The sequence below is a fragment of the Eucalyptus grandis genome, chromosome 8 (genome assembly GCF_016545825.1).
Source record: "Eucalyptus grandis isolate ANBG69807.140 chromosome 8, ASM1654582v1, whole genome shotgun sequence".
NCBI lineage: Eukaryota > Viridiplantae > Streptophyta > Magnoliopsida > Myrtales > Myrtaceae > Eucalyptus > Eucalyptus grandis.
Window position 1 is genome coordinate 12,081,876 of NC_052619.1, and position 16,561 is coordinate 12,098,436.

Below are 16,561 nucleotides of genomic sequence, written 5' to 3' on the forward strand. Positions count from 1 at the left end.
CAAAGACGCACTAGAATGGCCACCAGCCCGTCAGGATTCATGGAACCCAAAGGGCCGAATCCCACACTCAACCCTGTCTTCTGCAACCTCGCTCGGGCGGTGGTTTTTCTGCCGCACCCAAAATGATCGACCGTTTTAAGGTTGAGTTCAAGGAGTACTCCACCGTAGACTTCGGGTAAAAAAGCAGCTGGGCAACTGTCTCGAGCTTCAAATTTGGTAAAGACAAGGCTTTCAACTTGGAGAGTTTTGGAATTGATTTCGCCACACATTAATTTTAAGCTTTTGGGTCAAAGGAGCCTGGGACTATGAACTTGTAAACTTGACCTCCCCAAACTCGCCCCAAGGCCTATGTTTGTCTAGATTTGATGCGTTGCGGATCGCCTGCTACAATTATTAGTCTCATGAGATGTAGAGTGCTTTGCCAAAGGCTCTGGGCAAAAGTTAAGCTGTTTGGCATATATATATATATATATATATATATATATATATATATATATATATATATATGTTTTGTGGTATTTTGTAGCGTTTTGGGAAAATATATTGCCTTTCCAAGCCCTTCTAAAATCCCTTAATCAAAGGTGGGTCTGTAGGAGATCTGTCCTTTAGCATTTTTGGAATATTTCCTTCCAACTTTGTCTAAACTTTCGAAGTTTTGAAAATGCCTATATGACTCGATTTCATAGGCAAATTGAATTCGGCACAAGTGAGGACAAATATCTTAGGTGAAATTGACTGACACTAAATTTGGCTCATCAGTAAAAGTTTGAAAACTTCTTTTTTAAAAAAAAGAAAAAGATTATAGTGAAAGCCCTTTGCACACTTATTTTTTCTCCAAACGGTATTAACACAAAAATTGCTTGTCAACGTACTTAGAAATTACATTTTACCAAGGGATTTAGACAAAGACTTCAAGTCTCACCAAACGCAAACTCCAAATCGATTCCGGTCCATAAATATCAGGCAGCGGAGTCTCTCCAAAGACGAGCAGCTCAGCAGGAGGTCAGCCAATCATCGTCATCGGATGAAGAAGCTCCCTTGAAGAAATTCACGTTGCTGTCTCTTTCATGCCTCCTTCGCCTTTTGCAGTTGAAAGCGTTCGGTCGGTACTCCTGTCTTTCGCCTGTAAAAACTTCACCGGAATCATCACCCCCGCGCGACACAAAACCGACACAGAGAGAGAGAGAGAGAGAGAGAGAACCGTCACGCGCCCACGCGCCAGCGGACCTCCACTTCCAACATCCACCGCACGACTCCCCGTAATTCCGCCATCGGCAACCGCCACCCCCTCACTTTCCCTTCTTCTTCTCCTCCTCCTCCTTATTTTAATGGTAATTTTATTTTATTTTTATGAAAAAAAAAAAAAAAGAATTTATTTTCGGGTTCTGATTTGTGGGTTTGTGTCAGTAAGAGAGAGAGAGAGAGAAAAAACACTCGCACATGTTGATGTCCATGTCCATGTCGATGTCCGGTTCCGCCCTTCAAATCCCCCTCCCCCAGCCCAATGGCACCACCTCCCCATCCTCCCCCACGCCACCACCGCCGCCACTTGCTGACGTCATCGCCGTCGCCTCATTCGTCATCTTCTTCTTCTTCTTCGTCGTCGTCGTCGTCGTCGTCGGCGTCGTCCTCGCCGCGTCGTTCTCCGGATCCCTCGCACTGACGATGCCCGCGCTCCATCGGGGCGAATCCGCGCTGTGATCCTTCTCGCTCCCCCGCCCGCACCGCCATTGATGTCTCGAGCGCCGAACCGCGAGTTCCAGGAATGGTGGAACAAGCAGCGCGAGCGCAGCCTCGACCTCTCCTCCCCCTCCTCCGCCGACGGCCCCTCCACCAGCGGCGGCGGCGGCGGCGGCGGCGGCGGCCCGCTCCTCGCCGTCGAGATCCGGACCCCGCGGTCCGATCAGGCCGTCGAGAAGTCCCGCGCACGCAGCGCCCGCCAGCTCTCCTGGGTCTGCCTCCTCCGGTTCCAGCAGATCGCCTCCCTCCTCGCCTCCGCCGCGGGGTCATTCCTCTCCGTCCTCCGCACCGCCAACCGGAGGATCGCCGCCTCCCCCGCGGACTCCTCCTCGTCGCGGCTGTACCGGATCATCAGGTTCTTCCTGATCCTCGTCCTGGTGTTGCTAGGGTTCGAGCTGCTGGCGTATTCCAAGGGGTGGCATTTCAGCCCCCCCTCCGTCGGGTCCAAGGAGGTGCTGGGATTCGTGGAGCTGGTGTACGCGAATTGGCTCGAGATTAGGGCTACGTACCTGGCGCCGCCGCTGCAGAGCTTGACCAACGTGTGCATTGTGCTGTTCCTGATACAGTCCGTGGATCGAGTGGTGTTGGTGTTGGGCTGCATTTGGATCAAGATCAAGGGGATAAAGCCGGTGGCGTCGGCTGATTATGAGAAGAAGGAAGATTTGGAGAGCGAAAGTGGGGATGAGGCGTATCCCATGGTGTTGGTGCAGATTCCGATGTGCAACGAGAGGGAGGTAAGAAGATGTAGGTCTTTTTCTTCTCTCCTGAGACCGCCGACTTTGATTCGCACATTACTGTTAGAACAATGCGGTGGTAGTTTAGCCTTGATTTCAATCTGGTGCTTTTGTGCTCGTTTTGACTGTTGCTCGATTACGGCATCTACTTACTCGAGTAGTGGCAGTTTCGGATATAGGCCATTTTCAGAATTGGAAGCTTAAGTATGCGACTTCATCGCACCAAACTATCGTTTTAGTCAAACTTGGGAGCTCAGTCTAGCTGTGTGCTGTATCTTGGGCACAGGGCTTTAGTAATCTTGAAAATTTACTGCTTGAGACGTTCATGTTTATCTTAAGATTAGGATGCAATAGCTGACATCATGTTAAGGACACTCCATTCTGCACCCACAGTCGTGAACCTGAGATGAGTAAGCTTTGAGCATTTTGAACATTATTCCAAGTAATTCGGGGGAGATTATTGGTAAAGAAAGCCGCTTTGGAATCTCTTCCAGGATTTTTTAGGCATTAGTAAGAAGATATTGTTTTTTGGTCATCTAGTAAGCATCTTCACCGTGTGTTTCCCTCACTTGAAGGGACATTCATATGTAAGACTGGATATACTGCTAGTGACGGTTTGTTCCTGTGTTCTTGACACTCTCTTTTTAGCAGCAGCAGCATTCATCTTCTGTTTTCTGGTTATGGAATTGGTGTGGTTTGTATTAGGATTGAGATTCGTGGATTGATTGCAGGGATGGAGCCAGAAAGCTTTTTTAGCATGGTCAATATATTATATAAAAAATTAAAAGCAGGAGTTACGAGTTACGACATCATTATATTTCCTTTGACAATTAAGAAAATAGTAATAAGCAAAGAACAAAGCAACAGAGATGAACTTAAAATATGCAATATACATTTCATTGGGTGATATCATCTCTTAGAACTTAAAAGTGAGGAGAGTGAAACTAAGCTTATCTGTCATAGCAGAGTTTGATATGTCTAAGATGTTTGGTAATGGATTTCTTGAGTATTGTTTACATTTCCTAAGTATAAGGATTTACCTAAGACCCGCTCAATGAAGAAATGAAGTTCAACCAAAACCATCTGATGGCAATAGCATGACAAGGGCTTCATAAGTTAGTTATTGTACTTAAATCTATCTACATTTGAATTGGTTGAACGGTTTTTGATTAGTTTTCTCAGATAAAAATTTTCACTAACAGAGAAATTAGTAAAGTCACTGTTGTTGTCAATAAATGACTGGACAATTATCCATTAAATATCACGTTGACTCAAGTGAATTACGAATATTTGGGGTAAGTATAGCATCTATTTTGCTCGAAACTTTAACTTTTCACTATTTTTTTAGTACTTGACCTTTGAAAGCTCCAACTGACTGAGAGATAATGGGGTCATCTTTCTTGAATTAAAAGGCTGAGTGGGTTCGAGCTCCATAAACTGATTAGATGAATAACTTTTTCTTGACAAAATCCACACATATTGCAAAATTTGGCAATCGAATGGGGTCAGTGGACCCTCTAAGGTTCATTACTCTCCGTCCCTGATTGATTGTTCATCTTTTCAACATTGTTGTTAGTTTACATGCTCCATTTAGTAAGCAAGACTGGTAATTTATGATTTCTTTGGCCATAAATAGAGTTACAAATGGATGCTTGATCATATAATTTCTTCTTTATATAGCATTGCTGGGGAAGCTGGTTGTGAGATGAATTGCATGCGCTAGTCTAATCTTTCAGTTTTTGCAGATCCTTTTGATTGTATACTGTTTCTCATTTGGTACCTCAGTATAATAGTACCATTACCAACATATTCTCTCGATGGTTTCCAACAGGTTTATCAACAGTCTATTGCAGCAGTATGCATTCAAGACTGGCCGAGGGAAAGAATGCTTGTGCAGGTTCTTGATGATTCTGATGATTTAGATGTTCAACTTCTGATCAAATCGGAAGTTCAGAAGTGGCAACAGAGAGGTATACGGATAGTCTACCGCCACCGTCTTATACGCACAGGATACAAGGCAGGAAATCTCAAATCAGCAATGAGCTGTGATTATGTGAAGGATTATGAATTTGTGGCAATCTTTGACGCTGATTTCCAGCCAGGACCAGATTTCTTGAAAAAGACCATTCCTTATTTTAAGGTAACTCTAGAAAAAACTTTTATGAAAGCCAATGCATAGTTTAAGTGTTCTGCTGGGAATTGATAGAAATTGATAGAGGAAGTTTGTCCATGAGTTCTGGCCAAAAGAAGGAAAATATAGCATAAGGGCTTTGTTGGTTGAGCTAATCATTGATGGGGAAAATGTTTGGCTGTTCTCCTTGTTGACTGTCGGCAAATCAAAATTTAAGTGTAGGAATGATGTCTGTCAACTTGAGGATTTACACTTCTGGTTATCTGACTATAAGTTATTATTTTCCTATAAGGGAAACGATGATCTAGCATTGGTCCAGACGAGATGGGCATTTGTGAACAAAGATGAGAACTTGCTTACGAGATTACAGAACATAAATTTATCATTTCACTTTGAAGTTGAACAACAAGTTAATGGAGTGTTCATCAACTTCTTTGGCTTTAATGGGACTGCTGGTGTATGGAGAATTAAAGCACTTGAGGAATGTGGTGGCTGGCTTGAACGCACAACTGTTGAAGACATGGACATAGCTGTTCGTGCTCACCTTTGTGGATGGAAATTCATTTATTTGAATGATGTTAAGGTGGGTTGTGATTGACTTCACGTTTCTTGTACCTCATGATGCCATATTTTATGCTCATTTTCCTATATCATGGTGCAGTGTCTTTGTGAACTTCCAGAATCTTATGAGGCATACAAAAAGCAGCAGCACCGCTGGCATTCCGGTCCTATGCAATTGTTTCGATTGTGCTTCTTTGATATAATCCGTTCAAAGGTAAGGTCATCAAATTGGAGGTATTCGCATGTTTCTGAATACATTAGAGACTAGAAGATTGTTAAAAGAATCTTAAGGCAATGACGAAAGACCAGAATCAATTTTTGAATTCAACGATTCAACAATTAGTTGAGGATGTTGGGCCTTTCTTTTCTTTCCTTTTCTTTTCTTTCCTTTTTTTTTTTTTTTTTCCCATTGCTTAGAATTTAGGATCAATTATGTCTCAAAACTTTGGAAGGTAGTACATGTTGCTCGTATAGGCAGTGTTAGTAGGGAGGTCTAGATTTGATAGTCATTAGAGCCAGGAGCTCCCCTAACCATTTCGGTTTTGCACAACCAGCTTAGAAGCTAACTCAATGCTAGTCACTAATATTCACCAATTATCTTTAGCTGTCAAGGCAGAGTACATATCAATGCACTTCTGTGAGATTTTTTTGGCATATGTAGGTAATTTCATCTAGTGTTCTCATGGATGGTAAAGTGGTCTACCTTCAACAAGGCACCGTCTTTTCGATTTTGTCTTGTTTTATCTGTTTTTGCTCATACCATATCTCTTTTTCATTACAGGTGTCCTTGGCCAAGAAAGCCAACCTTATATTTCTGTTCTTCCTCCTACGAAAGCTTATCTTGCCCTTTTATTCATTCACACTTTTCTGCATCATTCTCCCATTGACGATGTTTCTGCCAGAAGCTCAGCTACCAGCTTGGGTAGTTTGTTATGTTCCTGGGGTTATGTCCATTTTAAACATCCTTCCGGCTCCTCGGTCTTTTCCATTTATAGTTCCTTACCTTCTTTTCGAAAACACCATGTCAGTGACCAAATTTAATGCCATGATATCTGGACTGTTCAAATTTGGAAGCTCCTATGAGTGGATAGTTACAAAAAAATTGGGAAGATCATCAGAGGCCGACCTACTTACCTTTGGTGAAAAAGGATCTGATCCTCTGTTGGAGACTTCAAATCTCCACAGGTCATCATCAGAGTCTGGCCTTGCTGAACTGAATAAGATGGAGATGACTAAGAAAGCTGGAAAACTTAGAAGAAATCGGCTGTACAGGAAGGAGCTTGGTCTTGCATTTATTCTATTGACGGCAGCTGTTAGAAGCTTGTTGTCTGCTCAGGGAATTCATTTCTACTTTCTTTTGTTTCAAGGTATAAGTTTCCTAGTTGTTGGCCTCGATTTAATTGGAGAGCAGGTTAGCTGATTTTTTTTTTTTTCCTTAAATTGCCAGAGGCTCTGCCTATTTATAACTGGTTAGTTCACATGCCCACTTTTTTATCCTTTTTTTCCCCTCTGATATAGAGCTGTGGCAATTAGTGCCTGTTTTCACGGCTAAAAGACACAATTGCATTGCTTTATGATTGGGTCACCTTGTGGACTGGTTATTTACTCGTGACCAAGGGACTACTATACCATTGTTGTTGTCAATCTGTTACGTTGTGTCAAATCTCTATTTCATTAGGCTTTCCGAGGTCAGATAAAGACTCGGAAGTTGAGGGGACAGTGATTTTTGGCTTTGAGTTAATTGCTCAGCCCATTTTGTTGTAGAGTCACCAGCCTGCATAGATTGAGGCAGGCACTTTCAGATTATAGGTTTGGAATTCTTTCAATTTGTCATTGGTAATCTATGTACTGGAAAGCTTGTTCTTCTCAAACTTTCCTGGGTTATCAATGGATAGTTAGATATACGCTATTTTGGCTGTGAAAGATTTCATGTATGCTTTCTACATACTAATTGTCGTTTACTTTTCCCGCTTATGCGGCTTATGGCCAAGAGCCTGAGACTGGATTGACGTTGAAGTTTGGACTCCGGACCTGTGAAACTTGTTGCCATTTTTGGCGCTCATGCTAAGGCTGTGATGACATCACTAATTCTCCCGTTCTGCTTTTCCAGTCGACATCTCAATAAAAATTGCGTTTTCTCTTGTTAGACAGAGGCCGGTAGGTATTCCACTACCCATACCACTACCCATATTAAAACTTGATGAAGAGGTAATCAGGAGTTTAAGCATGCATATAAGTTTTTCAACTTTTTCATGGCATTGTTCTAGCAAAAATAAGATGACTTTTTTCATGTCATTTGACATTTTCATCTTAAGTGATATTTCTCCCGATGGCTTAAGGAGGACACTTACCTACTAAATAATTTGGGATCCTACAAGCTGAAAGAATTCTTGCGTTACTGGTGTCTCTTTACTTGGGAGGTGAAATTACAGATTGCTCTTGAGTGGAGACCTAAATGCAAGGTCAACTTCCAACTTTTTATGACCAAGTTCTAATTTGCCCCCAAAAGTTCGATTAAGGTTGGATTCTACCTTCGGGACGGAGTGGAAGAAGGGAGGAGATTCTTGAACGAGGAACTCCGACAACATCTAGAGTTCCTTGAACAATGTGATATATCACACCGGGTAAATCTTTAACCCTTCCCTCTCTTACTAAGACTATAGAATGTTCTTGTGAATTATCACGAAATCCCCTGCTCTTGGGGGATGTCCTCAGTGTCAAGGAACATGTACTAGGGTGTATGTGCGACTCGTTCAGATCACCATTTCATTGACTTGTATATAAGATATTTCCAAATTCAATTTCACCTCATCTACTGTTTATACCGATGAAAGGATACGCCAGGACAATGTCGTTTTGTTAAAATGGTGGTGCTCCACACGGGCCAATTTCTTTCAGAAGTATGTATTCTGCAAATCGGGTGATCAAACTACAACATAATTTACAAGGCCGTGGCGTGCCACGAGAAGAAAAGTAGAACTTCAGGGACAGACCCAAACTTCAGAGGGGCAAAATCAGATTAGGTCAAGAGTTGGAGACAACATTGGGCCCCTTATTAACACAGGCTCTGCAGTAGAATCGAGAGCCGAAAGGACGCCGTGATGGAGTCGCCATTACCAAAATCCCTAGAAACCAGACCCTTACTGAAGTAGACCATCATCATTGACACCTTTCATCTCCCTAATGTCCCAATGCAGTGATTCAGCGCAGACTATCATAATCCGCATAAGGGACAGTGTCTATGGATTTACCGCTACCATAATCGGCAAAACCTACACCCTCTCGCTGAAGTTGACCATCGCTATTGACACCTTTCATCCCCTAATGCCACAATGCTAGATAAACTCTAAACCAACAGGGCATCAGCAACATCTGTATTGACAACTGGTTGAATTTGCTCTATAGTCATCACAAGCACCTTATGATAAAGAGTTTGGCAAAGGGAGAGGATCGGGAAGAAAGGCCTATATGTAGCTGGTTTAAACCTTCCTCCAGTTCTTAGTACTGCACTTCCATCGTTTTGTTTCTTTAGATGATTCCTTCATGCAAGTATTTGTCAATGTCCAAGGAAGAGCAATAGCATCAATGCTTAACGAGATTGTTTCGTCAACAAGCCGGAACCATATAGCAAAGAGAACAAAGAGAATAGTAATCATATGGTCTAAAGGACAAGCTACAAAAATGACATTTTGACCACACAGGCCTCAACTTAGCAGTTCTTGAAGACCGGATCACAAAAATTATAATCCAAAACAAGCTCTCCTCAAAATGGGTACCAAATCAATGAAAATGGTACACTCAAGCTGCACCAGCTCCGGCCTTGCCCTTCTTCCTCTGGATCTTCTTCATGTAGAATTCCAGCTCTTTTCCCTCCAGAATATACCTGAAGTAGGGTGTAATTGGATTAAGGTTTGAAGAATGAAGAAACAAAATGCATATATAAATCAACCATGTAAACATAATGTACTTCTGACAAAAAAATCTATAGAACATAATGCACTTACCCATCAGCTCTGCCACATTGACCAGGTCGGGAAGAAATGCAGGCCAACAACCTACCAGATCCAAATTGTTCTTCAATATGTGCGTCAAGTTGACGGTCCTTCTGACGCTTCTCAAGCTTCCTCAAAACATGAGCACTCTTCTTTGCTTCCTCAGCAGGCGCGGCTTCACCCTCCTGTCATTTTACCAATTCATGAAACCATCACACATCTATAAAGAGATAAATGAGCTCCTGAATTTGAACAAAAATGACTGCTCCCCCCAGATCATCTTGTATAAAAATGTTCAAGCAATAAAGCCTTCCAATTTGAATATAGGAAAGAATAAGATCTCGTATTACCTCTGTAGCTTCCTTCTTAGCTGCTGCTGCCTTCTTCTTCCTACCAATATCGACACCATAATGCTGGAGGTACCACTGCTTAAATGGAGCCGCATCAACCTGAACAATTGCACTCTTCACCAGGGTCTGTGTTCTCACAAGCTCGTTGTTCGAGGAATTGTAGACCACATCAAGGATACGGGTCTTGCGGGTGACAGCCTCGCTACCCCATGAGTAATTCCCAGTGTCCAGCCTCAGGGCTCTCCACTTGACATTGCCTCCTCTCACACGGATTCTCCTTACAGTCTTGTTGCTTGAAAGTTTAGTGTTGGCTGGCTGACGACCCAACTCATACCTTCATTTAGCAATGAGAAAGGGAATTAATGAACAATATCTTAAACAGATCGACAGCACACCATAAAGAATGGATCCGCAATATCCCACTATTTTCAAAGTCCACGCAACTTCTTACCGGAAGATCCTGAGCTATGTACTAGAAAGTAAGTCTGCCTCATGGCATGCAATTTGCAACTACATGATTTCACTGAAAGGCAAACGACAAATGCCCTTTTCTCTCATGCGGAGGGAAATGAACAACCTCACAATGCTCAAACAAATCGATGACAAGACCAATACCCAGTAAAGCAACATCACAAATTCCCCTCAGCTAGAAAGGTTTCAGGAAGAAAAGGACACCCAAACCGAACTTTCATGATGAACTGATGAACGCGCCACAAAAGAGCGGCCGGTGTGACCATTAAGAGTGGCGCCACATCCTCCGGCTACACGAGCCAAACTCATCCATATTTACCGCTCCGCGGCACTAATTAACCATCTCGGCATCCTCAAGCCGCCGAGCGAACATGAAAAAAAAAGGCCGACTTTCACAACATATTCGGCAGCAGAGACAGAAAATCATCCGACCAGACTCGAATCGCATTCATCCCACACCTATTTCAAAAACCCATCACACTCTGCTCCGTTCCACTTCCACGCGCCAATCTCCACAGCCGACAAACCCCCTAGACGCGGTACGACGCATTCCGACCACGATAAAGCGAGCTAAAAGCTAAGCTCAACGAGGAACCGAATGAAACCCACAAAGACCCACGAAGCAAAAGAGAGGAAGAGAGAGAAAAGGAGTTTACTTTCGCTTCTTCCTCCAGGCCTTCTTCTTGCCACCGGTGGCGCGCCTCTTGTGCATGGAGTCCCGGGAGATACCTGCGTCACGGAACGCGACATTGATGAGGACCCAAATTCACAAACGCCAAAGGGTAGAGCAAGAGACGATTCAATGGCGATGCGGCATAGGGGAGAGGGAGAGAAGATCTCACCCATCTTGGCGGAGCGGCGGGGGCTTGCTCTGGGCTCTGCGACTCGGCTTCGCTTACCGTAAAACCTAGCTGCCTCCACCACGTGCTTCTTATAGGGTTGGCTTAGTGAGACGAGGAGGTCATTATCGTCATTTTGCCCGTACAACACGACCCTGCATTTTTATTGGTCACCGTAATATTAATACGCATTTTTCCCCGTCCGCTGCTCCTTATAACATATCCATAATATATTCATTCCGATAATTATAGGAAAATATTATTTTTTACAAGGATTAATACTTACTAAAAAACTCCAAATCAATATACACGTGATAAATTCATCAAAAACCTCAAGTTGGAATGCTTGTAACAAATGTATCCCCTTAATTCCATTTGAGACTTTACCATCCATTAATTTGTAATTTTTTTTGATATTAATCCAATGTAACGAAAATATCATGAAAATTAATTGAGGATAAATTTTTCACAAATTTACCAATTTAAGATTTTTGATAATAAATTTATTAGAGGTATTTCAATTTGAAATTCTTCGTGATATTAACCCTTCTTAAAATCTTCTTGTAATTTGTAAAATAATTACATTTTACTCAGTTATAATGGCCCAAAAATACAAGCTTTCTATCAAATCTCAATAAGATTAGGATATCTGATAGAATTTTATTAATGAGTCAATATACTATTTATCATTATGTTCCACACAATCAATGCTTTGACTATTTTGAAGGAAGAGCGATTAATAATTATTCAGACACTTTCTAACAAAATCCTTATCAATAAAATCTTCTATATTGTTTTTAGATTTTGGAGTTGGATATCAAGGGAAAAACGGCATATACCTCTTAAAATTAAAAGCATATATCCAATTTGACCACACTTTGTCAATGTTGTTATTCCATGGATTGATGGAATTATCTTTCATTCTCAAAATGTCAAATTGGCTCGCAAGTGTTTTATATACATGAATGTGCATATCATGAAATCTTTTGTTCCATAGCACCCCACTTATTTCAATGCTCCTAAGCACTCTACTAATTAGGGATGAGCACACCGAACCACTCGGATCAAATTGGCTGGTTTGGTCCAAATTCCATAAAATGGAACTTCAAATTCCCAGAAAAAACCGGACCCATTTTTTAAAATATATTTTTTAATTTCTCAAAAATAGTAACAATCCTTGTGTTTTTTTTTTGGCTAAGTAATTGGTTCCATGGGACCGAACCGATCTGGTTCATGGTCCCAAAAATTGGGAACCGGTTCTCCCGATTCAATTCCTAGTTCCTAGGTGGAACCAAATTGAACCAGGAACGAATCACCCCTACTACCGATTCTCACCAGTCCCCTCGTCCCATAGAACCAAGCAAAAGGTCGTCCAAAGTGGCGTCAAGAAAATTCATTTACATTCATCAGGATCCGAACTCGCGAGTCATGATGAACGTTTGAGTTCTGCCTGATATCTTTAGTGACCTAACATAACTGGACGATTTTGTACGCATATCTCCCCAGCTCATTTGCAATCCTCCATGCACAAAACCACTGCAAAATACCAAGTTCTTCGCTACTTCTCGGTCGGCTTCTTTGGATCGGACAAGCTCACTCAGACTTGTGAGAGAAAGGGCAAATGTTTGCCTATGAATAACTTATGAACTCATCTTTATAACAGGTACACACCATCCATCCATTAAGAAGCAGCACAATGTTTCGGTCCAGTAATGCCCGAGTCCCATAAGTTTCAACTCTTCCCATACCTAGAAGCTGCGTCGCATTTTGGAAGGTTCTGCTTCCTCCTCCAGAAGGTTTTAGGTACAACTAAAGGGTTATACAATTACTTGTCGAAATCGGGAAACAGAGGTCCGCTATAGCACATGTGCATCCTTCTTATGCACTCGTTATCCTAATTACCTGCGCCCAATGGACATGGACGATGCGCATGCACAAAACCAAGATACATGTCGTGAGCACATAGAGTAGAGGAAGGGAATGAAGAAGCAACGGAACTGTCCAGTAAAATAAAATAACTATACTCTCAACAGCTCCAAAATTAAATTAAGGAAGTACAATCCGTAAGAGCTAAATCCAACTTGGTAGCTATGGTTTCAAAGGTCGTTGTTAGGCTACCATGCAGAAATGAAAAGGGGGGAGATTCGCTAAAGCTCTTTATGCGAAAACAAGCCCATTTATAGCTCACTGTCATCCACAGTTGCATCGCTTGGCTTTCCGTTCACGGAAACAAGCTCAGTGTCAAAGATGAGTGTTGCTCCACCTATAGTACAATACACGCTCAAGTTTCAGGTCAAATAATTTTTTATAAAAATGCATGAAGATATGCAAACATCAAGTCCACGAACATATTCAACTATTTTCAATGCTATACAATGATATTTAGTTCAAGATGACGTCATTGAGGGAATATCATCAACAAGAACCCTCCAGCATTTATTGAGCTACACTAAAAGTTGAAAAAAGCATGAGAAGATATCTTGTTTGATCTAAGTATTTGTTTCTATCTCTTAGTAGTTTTCTCTCAAGTTACCAAAAAAAAAAAAAATTGTTTGTGATTCTCCACGGTCAATTACTTGTCATGCTGAAGCTCAGCACACTGTTGGCAACATAGTCTAAACAAGATAGGACAAAGGAAAATTCCTACCAGGAATAGTCGGTGGTGAACCCTGGGCTCCGTAGCCCAGTTTTGCAGGAATTTTAAGCTTTCTCTTCTCACCGACGCACATACCCAATAGTCCCTGGTCCCATCCTGCATAAATGCAAAGAAACTCAGATGGTTAGTGACCATTATACACTACTCTACCGACACAAAGGGAAAGATACAGCGGCTACGAAGAGGTTCGAGTGCTCTCTAAACCACTTGAAGTTTCATAAGGACATGGAGATCAGGCCTTGGCACCACACAAGAGATGTAATAGGATTGCCACCCCTCTTCTGATAGTTGAGAACTTAAGTCACCAATTTAGGGTGCAGAAAGTAAGATAAGATGCTTCCCGCTAGCCCAACCATAAATCTCATTTAATAGAATTCGTCCAGATTCTTTTTTCATTTAGGAATTAGTTACACTTATATTCTTAAGAGTGCTAACAGAAAATAAAAATTTGAGGCAAAAAATCAAGTTCCTCATGGATAACAAACCTCATGATGACACATTTCCTAGACTTCCTTCATAAAAGTGTGCTTTGCATAAAAGTACGAATGACTCTGGAGTGCTTATAATATCAGTAGTCTGATCAGATGCATAAAGCTATCTGGAAAGGAGTTTGTACATAAGAGGCATTAACTCTTGAAGCTAATATAAGGTTCGTGTTTAACAGAACACCGCTGACCTTTTATTACTTGACCACTTCCAAGCTCGAATTCAATGGGATCACCTCTTTCAAAACTGGAGTCGAAAACAGTTCCATCAGTCAGCTTTCCCTGCCAACAGTGACTAGAGTCATCACTTACCACTAACGATAGGCAAGAAAGGAATTACTCAAATTACACAATTTGACACAGTTCTTATATTCGGATTTTCCTTACAGATCAAGTACTTGAACTAACTGAAAATACACAAAGGAAAGGGCTGAATGAAGCAAAAATTTACCCGATAGTGTACTTTGACTTTATCACCTTTGTGAGCCTGGATATCACATTTTTCTGGCTTGTACTGTACAGAGGAAAACAAAAATTCAGGTACCAAACTATCAAATTAAGACATCTAAATGATAGTTTACTAGTTTTTGCCATGCAGTATCATGAAATAATAAATGCTTCTCCTGCAAAATGTCAGTTCATATAGTAAAATGATATTGGTTTTCCCCCCTGATCAATGAAGGGCTATAATTCTTTATTCACTTAACTCCATCAGAAGTAACCATAGAAATCAAACACAAACCGATGTTATTTTATTTAAAGTTTGTTTGGTGAAACCAATAGCATCAGCCCTAGCCCTAACCCAGATTGGAAATTAATGCATTTCAATGTACTCTGCAGCAGAGCATTTACATGAAGAAAGTCCACAAAACTATATCATCTTCATACATGTCGTTTAGCAGAAACAAAAACAAAAGGGATGCCTCAACAGGTAGACAGTTGGACTGACCATGCCATTGTGTCATTCATAACAAATCAACAAAGAAACAAACAGCCTTAACTCCTGTAGTTGTGGCATATATAGAATTACCCAAGCAAAGCTGCCAATGAACTCACATAACTTTCAGTTAAGGATTAAAGAAAGAACCCAGATGGAACTCGTGTGACATATGCAGTGCATATCCAATGACAAGAGGCCAATTAACCTCCCTCTAGCTACGTCATCACTCTACATGCTCTTAGCCAAGCAAAGCACGATAACATTGGTATTTTGTTTTCAACTATCAAAAACCAGGACCCGAGAGAAAACTTAAGTAGCTATGGCTACAGAATCACTCGACTGATAACATCAAAAATAAGAGCACAACAAAGAGATTGCCATTCCCTTATTCAGAACAGAGCCTAAATATGTTCCGCGTGATTGGGACACCTAAACACAAACCAAATGCAAAAGTCTCACACTCTAAAAAAAGGTCACGTCTCGATCCCTCGGGTGCAAACGACCGCCACGCCCTCACGTGATGTCCTCACGTTCCCTTCTCACATGAATACAATGTATTATGTACCTCAATCTAAAAATCGCCAAGTAAGCGGAATTCATTCCCGGCACAAAAACCCATGTCGCGAAGCGCCGGGAGGCGAGAAAACCCAGCGAAAGCGAATTACACACAAAGCAGAGAGCATGTTTCTCCACAAGAAGATCCCATCAGCGAGACGACAGGCCTATATGAGCTAAACCCATCAAGAGAAAACGACGAACGAGCGAACGAAAGCAGAGCTGCGGAGGATTCTCACCTTCACGCCGATTTGCAAATCCGTCACGTCGCGGGTCTTGGCATTGGCTGCAAGTCAGGACATCGCGACGCTCAGTCAGGCGCAACATTCGAAAATTACGTTGCCATGCCTGCCCTCATCATCAGATCTAGAGAGAGAGAGAGAGAGAAGGGTTACCGAGAGCCAAGAGGAGCAAGAGAAGCGTAATGGAGAGGACGCTCGTGGCGCATCTGCTGAGACCCATCTCTCGAGCGCCGAATCGATTCCTGGAGAGAAGAAGAGAGAGAGAGAGGAGACCGACGAACTGATGAAATCGCCGAGCGAGAGTTTCTGAATCAACACGCCTTTTGAGCTCAATCGATGGAAACGCCGAGTCCTGGAAAATTGCACAATCGGTCCCTTAATTCACACCTATTTGCACTTCCGCCCCACTTCAGCAACATCCAAAAAAAAAAAGAAGCTTGAATGATAATTTAATTTGTGAATTATTTTCAGAAATACTTGAGGGACAATTTCGATTTCTTAAAACCTTTGGAATTATTTTCAAACTTGTCCGGTCAAAATATATTTAGTCAATTACATATGTGGGAGAAGAAGAGATCAATTTGTGAACATAATTTAATTTGTGCATTTTCAGTATATCCTTCTTATAATAATAAAGCAGTTGCGGCATCCTTCAACCATCGTCTGTCATCCAATGAGATGTGCTTGAAATTAGACGAGTTACATGCATTTGCGAAGTTTTTCTAAATAAGTATAGAATATTAAAGATGTGAATAATGCCGAGGCGGCATCTATCAGACCTGTCATAGAGTTCAATCTAAACAATGCACAAAACCACCACCACCGCTCGCGGTGGCCGCGTTGGATAAGAGCTTAGTACCTGCCA

The 16,561-nt window shown here is 41.8% G+C and overlaps 3 protein-coding genes across 3 annotated transcripts; 1 reads left to right on the forward strand and 2 right to left on the reverse strand.

The window, feature by feature from the left end:
• The first annotated feature begins 1,017 nt into the window (after window positions 1-1,017).
• Window positions 1,018-7,111, forward strand: LOC104456505 (probable xyloglucan glycosyltransferase 6). Its single transcript, XM_039299348.1, has 5 exons — window positions 1,018-2,474; window positions 4,306-4,614; window positions 4,898-5,188; window positions 5,267-5,380; window positions 5,948-7,111. The coding sequence occupies exons 1-5, from the start codon at window positions 1,734-1,736 to the stop codon at window positions 6,584-6,586; spliced, it is 2,094 nt and encodes a 697-aa protein (XP_039155282.1). The 5' UTR covers window positions 1,018-1,733; the 3' UTR covers window positions 6,587-7,111.
• A 1,617-nt stretch (window positions 7,112-8,728) lies between these two features.
• Window positions 8,729-10,958, reverse strand: LOC104456506 (40S ribosomal protein S8). Its single transcript, XM_010071312.3, has 5 exons — window positions 10,822-10,958; window positions 10,636-10,708; window positions 9,509-9,842; window positions 9,171-9,343; window positions 8,729-9,049 (listed from the first exon to the last, which is right to left on the reverse strand). The coding sequence occupies exons 1-5, from the start codon at window positions 10,823-10,825 to the stop codon at window positions 8,965-8,967; spliced, it is 669 nt and encodes a 222-aa protein (XP_010069614.2). The 5' UTR covers window positions 10,826-10,958; the 3' UTR covers window positions 8,729-8,964.
• A 1,841-nt stretch (window positions 10,959-12,799) lies between these two features.
• Window positions 12,800-16,011, reverse strand: LOC104456507 (peptidyl-prolyl cis-trans isomerase FKBP15-1). The gene is made up of 6 exons (XM_010071313.3): window positions 15,850-16,011; window positions 15,694-15,740; window positions 14,411-14,473; window positions 14,151-14,241; window positions 13,466-13,570; window positions 12,800-13,081 (listed from the first exon to the last, which is right to left on the reverse strand). Exons 1-6 carry the CDS (start codon window positions 15,914-15,916, stop codon window positions 12,996-12,998), a joined length of 459 nt encoding a protein of 152 aa, XP_010069615.1. The 5' UTR covers window positions 15,917-16,011; the 3' UTR covers window positions 12,800-12,995.
• Between the last annotated feature and the right edge of the window lie 550 nt (window positions 16,012-16,561).

What these genes read in the sequence shown, in the direction of transcription:
- LOC104456507 (XM_010071313.3), bottom strand. Translation starts at nt 15,916, where the DNA reads ATGGGTCTCAGCAGATGCGCCACGAGCGTCCTCTCCATTACGCTTCTC. An exon ending in AAGTGGTCAAGTAATAAAAG is followed by an intron (nt 13,571 to 14,150) that starts GTCAGCGGTGTT and finishes GCATTTATGCAG; the next exon opens with GATGGGACCAGGGACTATTG. An exon ending in TTCACCACCGACTATTCCTG is followed by an intron (nt 13,082 to 13,465) that starts GTAGGAATTTTC and finishes ATTGTACTATAG; the next exon opens with GTGGAGCAACACTCATCTTT.
- LOC104456505 (XM_039299348.1), top strand. Translation starts at nt 1,734, where the DNA reads ATGTCTCGAGCGCCGAACCGCGAGTTCCAGGAATGGTGGAACAAGCAG. An exon ending in TTTATTTGAATGATGTTAAG is followed by an intron (nt 5,189 to 5,266) that starts GTGGGTTGTGAT and finishes ATCATGGTGCAG; the next exon opens with TGTCTTTGTGAACTTCCAGA. An exon ending in TTGATATAATCCGTTCAAAG is followed by an intron (nt 5,381 to 5,947) that starts GTAAGGTCATCA and finishes TTTTCATTACAG; the next exon opens with GTGTCCTTGGCCAAGAAAGC.
- LOC104456506 (XM_010071312.3), bottom strand. An exon ending in GCCTGGAGGAAGAAGCGAAA is followed by an intron (nt 9,843 to 10,635) that starts GTAAACTCCTTT and finishes TGCTAAATGAAG; the next exon opens with GTATGAGTTGGGTCGTCAGC. An exon ending in CTAAGAAGGAAGCTACAGAG is followed by an intron (nt 9,344 to 9,508) that starts GTAATACGAGAT and finishes GTAAAATGACAG; the next exon opens with GAGGGTGAAGCCGCGCCTGC.